Here is a 12,038-nt window from a genome sequence, read left to right on the forward strand (position 1 = left end):
AGTAATTTCATTTTAGAAGTAACCTGAACAATTAATCATTAAATATTTGTTTATTTTGGAATTAGGTCTTTTATGCTGTATATTTTCTAGATAGTTTTTGAAATACTAATTCAAGTTTAATTTTCTGTAAACAATGAAAAATACTTAAGTACATGTAAGTTGCTTCTTAAAGTACAGTAATTAAGCTGAATTTAAAGCGAAAACAAACAACATAAGCAGTAGGTAATCTGATTATCATCCTTTTCCCATTTTTTTCTGTTATTATAATCGTCATGGAGTTATCATGAAGTTGAGTTGTATTCAATAACTCAATTCATAGCAAAAAAATGCTTACATTCATGTATGCAACTAGAAGTCAAGGTACAAATGTCCAAGCTGAGACACCAGAACAATGCATCTGTGAATGTAATTTTTTCATTTATGATTTTATCAGTTTCTTAAATTATTGGTCAAAATGCATTTTTTCCCATGCTTTCTTCCATTTCTAAATTTTAAGTGAGGTAATTATGTGATCTTTTTTTCTAGATATCTCACTTTAATTAAGTTAAATTCCAATTCCTTTTTTTAGCCATCAAAAGCTTTGTTTCCCACTGTGCTGGTCTTCTTACGGATGAAGTCGTTCAGAGACTTCTTCCTCCTCTCCCAAGTGCTGTTGATTTATTGACACAGTAAGTGTATCAAACTGTTAAATGAGATTCTGATTCTGAAAAGCTACAGAGCAATTTTCTTGCAATTGATTTAGTGTACTTCCTTAAGAACTTTATTTTCAAAAGAACAGAAGTTAGAGTATAGAATTTAGCTGTATAGCTGAAGACTTTAGCTGGCATAATAATAACTGGCATAATAATGTCTTACGTATTGAACTATTATATAAAGAAACGAAGGGAAGAAATTATTTTATGCTTTTGTTAAGTTAATGCCTTTATTCTGCCTTTTTTTTTTTAATTGAACATATACATTTGTGTGTATCCGTGGTCATTCTTATATAATAAAAAAGCTAAGTTCAAGAATACCCTGGGACAAAAAGTTTTATAGATGGTCATGTTTTATATTTAGATTAACAACAAAGCTGTAAAGAGTTTTGTAATTTTTTAACTTTAGCCTTTATTTCAGAGTAAGTAGTGATTTAATGTGTTTGGGCTCTAAACTCTAACTCACAAAACATTTGCACAAAAAAAAAGTTAATTGTAATAAATATAGGTACAACCAAAGGCAATAGAAAATCTGATTTATTTCTCTAGTATTAAATAAAAGGAATGACTGGGAATGGACCACCAAGAGGTTCTGCCAGAGGATGTGAAAAAATTGTTTGCCTTCTGCTATTGCTAGTGCAAATCAAAACTATACCTACAAGATGTATAGATTTTAGAAGTATTCAGTAGAGTCTAATACAAATTAAACCAGTGATGCATAATCCTTAAACTCTTTAAAATGTCTTAATATGCTTTTTGTATTTTAAGGCTTTCTTCAATATGTAAGTCATACGGGAATTCCTTAAAAACATCATCAACGGTTTACAGACATAAACTTTATGAGTTACTGGCAGTATTGCCTCCAAAGACATATGAAGGTATGTACTTTTCTTACAAAGAAATATCTGTTGAAAATGTCATGGACTCATTTTAAAATTTTTGTTCAACATATTTTCAGCTAGCAAGATGTAGTTTCACCTTTTCTAACAAATTTAGTCCATCTGTTTATATTTGATGAAATTGTAGTGAAGTCACAGTGGTTTTGAAAAGCTGGTGTTCATGTTCTTCCTTTTTTTCCATCTCCTATTAGAAATACAGACTTGTGTGATATTTTTAGTTGAAACTTGAAGGTAGACAACCTTGCTATTTTTAATTATTCGAGGAACTGACTTCCTTTTGATACCAGTCTGACTTTCCACTGAGTTCTTAATCCAAAAGTTATAATCTCAGCATAAATCGATTGAAAAAGATTCATTAAAAGATTTTAATTTAACAGAATCACAGAATGGCTAAGGCTGGCAGGGACCTCTGGAGGTCATCTGGTCCAACCCCCCTGCTCAAGCAGGAACACCTAGAGCAGCTTGCATAGGACCATGTGCAGATGGCTTTTGAAGATCTCTGAAGAGGGAGAGAGTAATTGCTTCAAGGAGACTTACGTATAACAGATATATTAATCTTATCCTGTGCATATTGCTGATTTAAAAAATGTATTTAAAGAAACATGTAAACAGAATCTGGGAACAGACTCACTTTTCTTTAGCGGAACATAACTTGCCATATTTAAAATCTAATCTAATACCATAGCTACTACCAGATCAACTAAAACATAATTTTTGTCATTTTTAAATTGTCACGTGAATAGTTTGCCACACGATACTGTATAGACTGAAATAAATATGACTCAGCCCGTATGGGGCTGGGCCATATTTATTATGGGCCCATATGGGTCAGCCAGCCATTGAGTTAGTTGTGCCCTCTGTATCATGGAGGAAATGCTCACTCAAATAATCTGCTCCATCTAGTGGTAACTGCTAAAGGAATCCTCATAAGGATAAATCACTGATTTCTCTGCCTTAGTCATTGTCATGTCTCAGGTCTGAATATAACACTTGTTTTATATATATATATATATATATACACATCGTGTATAATATTCATTTGTGAATTGAAGCTTAAAAGCTTGAAATGTCACCTCCATCCCTCAGAGCAAGTTCTTTTCTTCTTTTATTATAGGGGACAAAATTTTATAGAATGCAGATGTTTGAGGTTGGGCAAGTTTGACAGTTTCTTGTTTTGTTTGGGATTTCTGCATATAGTCTAACTATTGAAAAATACTATTTTACGGTCTGATGCATAAGGTCTGAGTCTTGGGAGAAAGCAGCGTCCTAGCTGAGGGTGTTGCAATCTAGAACCAATAAATAAAGTTTAAAAGATTGGTTATGAATAAGTTGTCACACTGCTGAAAGCTTTGTAAATAGCATTTAGAATCAAAACACTAGTTTGACAGATACATAGTCTGAGTTGTTCACCCATTTGTAATATAGCCGTGTGGGACTGAAGAAAGAATGGAAAAAGATACATTGCAAGAGCTTATTTTCAAGGTCTATTGTATTTTAACCATGTAAGTAGGTGTCATTTAGAAATGCTAAAAATCTTTTTAAGGTAAAGATTATAAGAAATACCTTTCTTTCCATAGTATTTCTAGTATGACAGCTTCATGGAGAAACTGTATGCCTTTGCAAATACTAGGATTTTAAAAAATATTGGGAAAACAATATGATTATGGAACTCTGGATGTTTTCTTCTATGTCTAATGTTAGTTGTCATCACAAGGAAAAATAGTCGTGTTGCACAACCTGGCATGTTTTGCATGGCTTAGAGTGATGCACTGAATGAGGAGCGTTCACCTGTTTTATTTCTTTTATTTTCATTTTCTTAGATCCAGGTAGACAGAGGCTAGAAACCTGCAAGGTGTTTCTTTTTGTTGAGGAGGGCCTCATATAACTTGAGTTATAAGTCTAGTTATTTGCAAACAGTGTGGATCTAAAAACAAACAAAAAAGTGGAACAAAACAAAGTATCCAACAAAAGAAATGTTTGGAAACAGAGTCTGTAATCATAGCTCTAAGCTGCTTTCTTAACTCAAACCTTCAGATTTCTGAGGTCTATGATACTAGGACTTGTTTAGGTTCTGCGTGGTCCTTTCCTGCTCTCTTTCCTCATCAGTGATGTTTTTGTCTTGATGCTTCCAGTCACCAGTAAGATCAAACAGTGGAATTTTGAAGGCTTACTGTGAGTGTGCAAGGGTAGAACCTGATTTTTTACCTTATTTTAACAGTTGACAGACACAAGAATGTACCAGGTTAATTCAAACATCAATGAAAAACATGTAATGTTTTAGTTGCTTTCTTTGGTCATGTGCAGAGGGTTAAAACATTGCAATGTAGCAGGTAGAAAATATGCATTTGTCAGGCTGGGAAAAGGTGTTTTTGTTTCAAAGGTGATGATTCACATTCTAGATCATTTCCATGTGTCGTTAATTTTGGATGATAATGTGCTTATATTTTTAAGGCTAAAGCATTTCTTTCTTGTGAATTAATATACAATTTTTAATTATAATGTTCAATTTAAGAATTTCACGCAGGTAGTTTGAAATTTGTTTATTAGATTTGCTTCTGTTTTCTGTGATCTGGAATTAATGGTTTTTTATCATACAACTCATTAGGGTTCTTTACATTCTTCAGCTTTTCATGCTTGTTATATTCTCCTGTCTAAACCATAAAATGGAATACAAGCATTCATTTCTCCTCCCTGATAGGATGAGATGAACGGTTAGAATGCTGGAACAACATTCTGGCTCAAAATTTGGATCTATTTTATGCTGGGATAACATTATTTGGCAAGTTGAGAATCGCTAAGTGGCTGGAACTCAAATACATGTTTACTTTGTTAGAATAACTCGGTTAAAAATGCTGAGTATCACCATTAAATTTGATTTGGAAAGCTGTTTTCGTAGAAAAGAGATTTTTCAATGTTGCTTTATTCTACTGTGATATATAACAACTCACGAAAGAGCAGTTTCTGGTTGTTCTTAATTTGGTGGGGTTTTGTTGTTTTTTTTAAGGCTGAATTTCTGTCCCTTTGACACAGTATCTGCGTCTTGGAATATATTTGACAGTGCTATCATGTAAAAATTGAGATTTGATTGATTTTGGAAAAAAATGACATACTTGCATTTTAGTCAGAGGCTAATCAGAAGCAGGAGAGAGACGTGGTTGCAACTGTGGTGTTGCGCTTTTTGGAGCTTCTGTGTGTTGAGAAAATATAAGCAACTTTAGTGCTACAGGGTAATTGTGTGAGCATCTCACAAGAAAACTGAATGCCAAGAACTGGATGTGTGGACTTAGGCCTCACATAGTGATGACATTTCCTAATGCATTACACCTTGACTTTGCAGTCTTAAAACTCGTATGTAACACTTGTATAAAGAATATGTATACACTTTTAAGATCAATTCTGCAGTGGTTTTCAATACTACTTATCAAGTACACCAGGCATTTCTCAGCATGTACGGTGTAGCACCAGAAAAGGTTCTTTCAGTGTGGGGACGGTTTTAAAAAATCTCAAGTAGTCTGACTCTGAATGCCTGATGTTGTTTTTTTTTTAAGTATAATAATGTACAATATTGGCTGAATCTTTAGACACAAAAATATGTGAAAGTTTTAATTACTAGTGTAAACTATCATAATGTAATGCAGAGTAAATTCCTCATGGTTTGCTTTGTGAGTGCAAACTCCTGAGACAGTGGAGTACAGTCTGTAGCTTTTGGTTAGTTACCAACCTTATGAATGTTTGAAATGGCTTCTGCTTGCCAAGTCCAAGTATTCCTGCCTGGTTATGTAACACATTCCACAGCATTAATTTTCAGCAAATTTGTGGTAGAACTATGTCTGTCCTTCTAAGTGCCTTTTTGCCTCTATTTTAACTGTAAGTGTACCTAACTAGTGGCATTATGCCTTCTGTAAAGATAAAGGTTTCTGTTTTTCATCTTCTAGATCACTGTATGCAGAGTTTGTTTACCTTAAGTAGTGCTCTGTTGTTTTCTGTAGCAAGAAGAGAGTGTTCTCCAGTTAACTATTTGAGAACTTCAGAAAAATGTTAGATGGATATTGCTATTTCACTATAAATATGTTCTTGCTCATAAAATTGCACGTGGCAACTAATTAACTGAAAATTTTGAATATTTTTTTTCTTTCGTTTGAAGGAAGCTTCTGTGCTGTTCTGAAAGAGTCGGTTGCAGACTTAACTGTACCAGATAGCCAGATCGATGCCTCCACATTCTTGCTTCCACCCCTTTGTCACAAAGATGATCTCCTTTTACTTGGTCCCTTACTGCAAGAGACTGACCACCGATTTATTGAAGAGCAGGTATTTCTTGGCCTAATATGCTGGTGTTACTGTTTTCTCATTCAGTTCTAATTATTTAGGTCAGTGCTGGTTATGACTTGGTTACTTATATCTTGCAGCTCCTTTTAGGTAACAGCGTAGCTGGAGGCAGCCTGGAGTATGACCCTTACTCAATATATGAGAAAGTTGCAAAGTGTGATTCAATACCTAAACCACTACCTCCTGTATTGTCTGTTGTCAGTGCAGCAACTCGTCTTTTTGGAGTTATTTTTTCCCATATAGGAGAAACTCACAGGTAAAGTAGTAATTTTAACTGTTCGGGAATTTGGGAGATGCTAAAAAATGGTCAGTGTGCTTGAGATTGAATACCGAAGAAATTTCTGAAAAAATGAGTGAATTATGAAAGTAGATTTTGTCAACTATGTGATTAACATTATTCAGACTAGAAAACGGTTAGACTTTCTGTTTAAAGTTGCTCACAATACAAAGGCACATCCAGTAAGAGTTTACTGTCATCATAATAAATTCTGTTGACTGAGAAAAATATTTGTTTTATTTTCAAAGCCCGAACAATAAAAAAAATAACATTACACAATTATTACAGTACAATACCTAATTACTAAACATTTTGAAACAAACAAGGGAAAAAGGTAAGAAGTCGCAGCAAAATTTAACCCTTTGACTGCCTTATTCTGCATAAAAAGTGAATGGAGAGAAACAAGTATATGTGTCTTCATACAGTTCTGTAAAGGCTGAAGGAATTAGAAGGAGAAGAAGGATGAAGAAGTCTGAAAGGAATTAGATAATTCTCTTGGGTTTTGTGTGTCTGTATATGTCTTCCCACTGCCCACATGGCATTTTGATTGCCACATAAGCATGCCAATTGCAGAGGCAAGAAATTCATCAACATTTTTGCATGCTGGTGCTTATTCCTCATGCTGTTGGTAATTTTCTTGAATGTAGCATCAGACCAAATAAATTATTTTTTAATTAAATGTACCTTGGTATTTTTAAAGCCAATTGTAGTTAATCCTCAAATCACAATCCCTGTAGGTGAAGATGGTTTTGTAATTTCCTGTAAGGGATGAGTGTTCAGCATGTGAGTCCTGAGTCTTGATGTCTTCACTGCTTAGATTGGCTACTCTGTCACTGTATGGAGTTTTGTTTAGTGTAATCCCAAGGCAGTTGTTTTTATACATGCATACCTGCCAGTAAAATTGCCCCATGCTTTGTATTATGTTTTTCTTATTTCCATCTTCATTCTCTCATGAGTAACTACTTTCCCCCTCCCCCGAGTTTGTCTGTGCTTTTTACCCCTCTTGTCATCAGGTTGCTGGTTGTTCTTCACCCATTTCTCAATACCTGAATTATTTGCTGCATATAACTAGATTTTTTTTTCTTTTTTTTGACGACTCCTTTCTCAATTATAAGGCAAAATATATCATTCCCATATACAGTACCTTTTAATAGTATGTCTCATGTTACTTAAGTATCAGCAATTATATGCAAACATGTAAGTTATAAGAGTTATAAGGGAACAAAAGTAAAAAGCTCATGAACTTAGAGTATGATCATGTAATAGAGAATATTAAAAAAAAAAAAAAAAGTAATAGGATGCCAGTTGAAGGAAAAGGCTCGAGACTTAAAATATTTGTTCCAACTGTTTCTCTATACAATATAGGCTTTGATATGTGTTATAAAGTAAAAAGGCAGATTGATTTTCCTTCACTTCTTAATTCTGTGATTTTTTTTTCTCTTTTTGTTTAAGGCTCCAGGTGTTAGAACAGTTGTTGAATTCCATAAAGCAAACAAAAGGATCACGGCAACAAATAGTACAATTAAACGTTGTGTCAGCCTTTTCTACTTCCTTGAAGGTAAATCTTTGTTTCTCTCCATTGTTTGTCTTCCACTTTCCCAGCCAAAAATGTTGATTCTGTTACTAAAACATGGCATCCTTTGGTTCAGGTGTGTCTTTGTAGATGTCATTTTCATTAATCATCTAGGTAAAAATCAGTCCTACTGTTTTCTGCGGCAATATTTGTAATGTCATATTCCTGAAGTGCTGAATAGTCACAGTTAAATTTTTTCAATTTTTAACATTAAAGGGTGATAAAAAACTTTTTTAGCACACTATAGTATATTACAATCTATACTAGTGTAATTCCAATAGGAAATAGATGGAAAAATTCTGTTAGCATCATTTCTGTTTGTTTCACTGTTTCTTTCATATTTCATACTGTAGAGGTAAAGACAAGTAAAGATGAGTAAAAATCATCTCATTGCTATCAGCTGTTCTTTGCTTTTCCCTGATGCTTTATGTGTGTTTTCCTCTATTCATGTGCAGTTGTCATTCTTTCCTCCTTAGATATTCTTCAAAATAAGACAAATGTTTTCATAATAGGCAAGACCTCTCATTATACAGTATTAGTATTTCTGGCGTATTTAGTATGCAATTCAACTGCTTTAGATTTTGCTCATACTCTTTTTTTTTTTGGACTGGGATTTTTTTTATTTCCTTTGTGTCATTATTCTGTTGTCACTATTTTTCTTCTCGATGTTTCCTGAATTTTTGTTGGGGTGTTGGTTTACTGTGTTCTTCTACAATTTATCCATTATTTTTTAAAATCTGTATGTTGATAGTATAATGTTGTGATATGATGCTTGCTTATCTGGAGTTAGACTTCTAACTCTAAAACAGCAAATCAAAATTAAGGGACTCCTCAGATGAGAGGGAAATAAAATTCAATTCCTTCTGCAGATCTTGAAATTTTTTCATGACTGACAGAAAAACACAGTTTGATTACTGTACTGCCTTGAAGTTTAATATATTTACTGTCTATTTTTAGCACTTGGCCAACTGCAAAGGAAGTTTAGGTCCAGAAGAAGTTAAAAGGTCTGCTGTTACATTGGTAATGGGTGCCTTGGAAAGCAATAATCCCCTTCTAAGGTGTGCTGCTGCAGAATGTTGGGCCAGGTTGGCACAGGTGGTTTCTGACAGTGCCTTCACTGCTGGATTAGCACAAGTTAGTTTTGACAAGTAAGTTCAAAAAAGTACAGTAAATTACTCGTTGAGTTTTTAAAAACACTTGAAATATACCTGGGCCCCAGTATGATGATAATTAAAAGAATAGTCACAAAAGCTGTATGCCTTTTTAAATCTGATGTCACTTGAGAAATTAACAGGAAAAAGCATTGCCTTGTTTCTGCATATAGCTCTTAGTTTTACTATTTAAGATGATTGTCTAAGTAAGCACATAGACTTGCAAATGAATTAGATGGGCTGCTGTTCTAATGACATTGTTTAAGTATATCTAAAAATATTTTTGCTACTTCTTTCAGGTGATAGATGATAAACTTAGAATTTCTGCAATATAACCATGTCTAATAAAATACTATGCTGATTATGTATTACAATTTCCATTTGTAGATGTGCTTATTGCATAGTATCAGTTTTAGATATCACATTAACAGCTTTCTTTCCTTATAATTACTAGGCTAAAATCTGCTAGAGATGTGGTGTCAAGAACGGGCCATTCTTTGGCTCTGGGATGTCTGTATAGATACTTAGGAGGAATAGGTTCTACTCAGCACCTGAATGCATGTGTTGGAATCCTTTATACCTTATCTCAGGACAGTACTTCTCCTGATGTACAGGTACACTTATCTAAAAACGTTCTCTTACAAATTAATTGATTTACAATTTAAAGTAAAAGTTCTTTTCTTGTAAGAATAACACTTCACAATTTGTTAGATATAACTAACAGGTGATGGCTGGAGCAGCAATAAAAACTGTAGCCCAGGCTCAAAATCTACCTTCCAAGCAAGAGCTATGATGAGAAACAAGAGGTTCTTTTTTCAAGATCAATGAGGATCATAAGGCTAAAATATGCTGGCTTCAGAGATGTTTTAGGAATTGATTAATTTCATGTTTACCTCTATCTTGACCTTGAGATGGTACCTGGTTTTTCTGTTCTTGTTGGTTTTGGTCTCTGCTATGATGTATGCTTCACAGCATTTTTCCATGAGGGATTACATAGTAAATAATGGATTTGTAGCTTGAATGACACAGAACTTGGTCAAGATAGTTCCTTGAATAAAGCAAGATGTTTTGAAGATTATTCCTGTCTAAAACTATCTATTAAAATAGCTTTAAGAGACATTGAGTGTATTGCATGTGATCATCTAAATTCCAATTAAAGAATTATTTTAAGCCTTATCTACATTATCTTTACTTAGAGAAGCACCGTATGCTGGCATGAAACAGATGTGGCTATTGGTGCAAAATAATCAAGACAAAAAAAACCATGTTTTAGTCACTCTTGTAATATTTTTGGTAATTCTGTTGTTCTTGCACATGGGACTCTAAGACATTTTACAAACAATGTGTTTGAGGAATAATAACATTAATTTAACCTGCCATTAATTTATTTTTTAGAAATGAAGAATGACAATTTTTTAAAACAGTTCTTTAATTGCAGAACAAAGTTCCTCATGAAATATTCAAAATGGCTTACTAAGCACCTGGTTCTTAAAAGTGCTTTCTAAAACGTCTCCATTTGTCCCTTGGGAAACTATAAGGACAACTTTTTTATCACACAAACTGAATTTCTTTGCACTGTCAATTTTTAAAAGATGTTATGTTTATTCTGTCCTATAGGCATAACATGGTTGCTTCTTTTATTTTACAGGCATGGGCACTACACTCTCTGTCATTGATAGTAGATTTAGCTGGCCCCTTGTATCATGTGCATGTGGAACCTACCTTATCTCTCATTCTCATGTTGTTGTTGACTGTGCCTCCTACCTACACTGAAGTTCACCAAAGCCTTGGTCGCTGTTTAAATGCACTGATTACCACGCTGGGCCCTGAGTTGCAAGGTATGGATTATACAATATTGCCAGTCTCTTTTGGTTTAAGCATCAAAATTATGAAACATTGTTTGAATGTGCAATTCAAATTTAATAAGCAAATAAGCATCTGTTAAGTTTTTTCCTTGTTGCAATTCAGCAGCATGGACCATGAGTTTATGCAGTCAAGATGATATGGCTGCTGGTTTTCCAAAAATAATGTTTCTTTTTGACATCTTTTCTTTAATCTGAAATGGTTCTCCAAGCCTTGCATTGGGCTGATAATTCTTACACGTAGCATGAAAACATAAGGTATTACAACTTAAAAAGTTTGGTGCCAGTCTGTCTTAGCTATGATGCAGGCATGTAAAATTTGGCCACCTAAAATGATGCATCAAGTTTTATTTACCTGAACACTGAAATTTCCACAGAGCAATAAGATTCATTGATATCAGAGTATAACAGATAGATACACACAGTATTCTTCAAGAGGATGAGAGTTACGGGTAGCTTGGGGAAAAGATAGGTTATGTTTAGAAAGAAAAGTTTTTTTTAAAGAACAAACAAGCTAACGTTTTTTCTTCTGAATATAGGCAGCAGTGCGACAGTTTCAGCCTTAAGAACTTCCTGTCTCCTGGGCTGTGCAGTGATGCAAGATAATCCTGACTGCCTTGTTCAGGCTCAAGCCATCTCTTGTCTTCAGCAGCTTCACATGTTTGCTCCCCGACATGTCAACTTGTCTAACCTTGTAAGCTGCCTATGTGTGAGTATATGTTTACTAGTCTATATCAATACAATACTAGCTGTATTTTAAAATATTGTGTTCAGAAATGCTTAAAAAATGCAGATGGTTCTTTAACCAGTGTAAGTGATCATTGTGTGGTGGGGGGGTATTCCTTTAGGCAAGTATTCTCCATGGTTTTGGTTATTTTCTCAGTTTCTGTTTCCCTTTATAAGAGAGCACACTGTAAAAAATCTTGTCCTTCTGAACGACTTGAAAGTGTGTTCTGCTGCTCTTAATCAGGCCAGTTGTCTGTTAGAACATACTATCCATTACAGTTTTGTGCTGGATTTTACCAGCTATTTTAGCTGGCCAAAATTCTTCCTCAGTTGCATTTATGTCTTAGGTAAAGGAATAAAAATGAAAAAAAAAAACAGGAGGAAGAAGAAACAAAAAACAGTGTGTATACTAACTATTGAGGATTGGTTTTGTTTGTTTTTTCATGACGGTGAAAAATTGTAGATTTCTCTGTTTTGTCATGTCTTTAGTACTAATGATTTAGAGTACTAACTTCTTGGTAGCCAGTATAAA

At 34.0% G+C, this 12,038-nt stretch overlaps 1 protein-coding gene across 2 annotated transcripts in view; it reads left to right on the forward strand.

Annotated features, from left to right (window-relative positions):
• The window catches only part of HEATR5A (HEAT repeat containing 5A), a 64,596-nt gene that overhangs the window by 30,200 nt on the left and 22,358 nt on the right, over positions 1 to 12,038 (forward strand). For both annotated transcript variants that reach the window (XM_083837124.1, XM_083837125.1), the window contains exons 14-22: positions 569 to 668; positions 1,461 to 1,570; positions 5,736 to 5,899; positions 5,998 to 6,173; positions 7,647 to 7,752; positions 8,725 to 8,915; positions 9,373 to 9,532; positions 10,567 to 10,756; positions 11,320 to 11,489. In XM_083837124.1, the coding sequence (XP_083693250.1) occupies positions 569 to 668; positions 1,461 to 1,570; positions 5,736 to 5,899; positions 5,998 to 6,173; positions 7,647 to 7,752; positions 8,725 to 8,915; positions 9,373 to 9,532; positions 10,567 to 10,756; positions 11,320 to 11,489 (1,367 nt within the window). The remainder of the gene's footprint in view (positions 1 to 568; positions 669 to 1,460; positions 1,571 to 5,735; positions 5,900 to 5,997; positions 6,174 to 7,646; positions 7,753 to 8,724; positions 8,916 to 9,372; positions 9,533 to 10,566; positions 10,757 to 11,319; positions 11,490 to 12,038) is intronic.

The sequence above is a fragment of the Anser anser genome, assembly GCF_964211835.1.
Source record: "Anser anser genome assembly, chromosome: 5".
Classification (NCBI taxonomy): Eukaryota; Metazoa; Chordata; class Aves; order Anseriformes; family Anatidae; genus Anser; species Anser anser.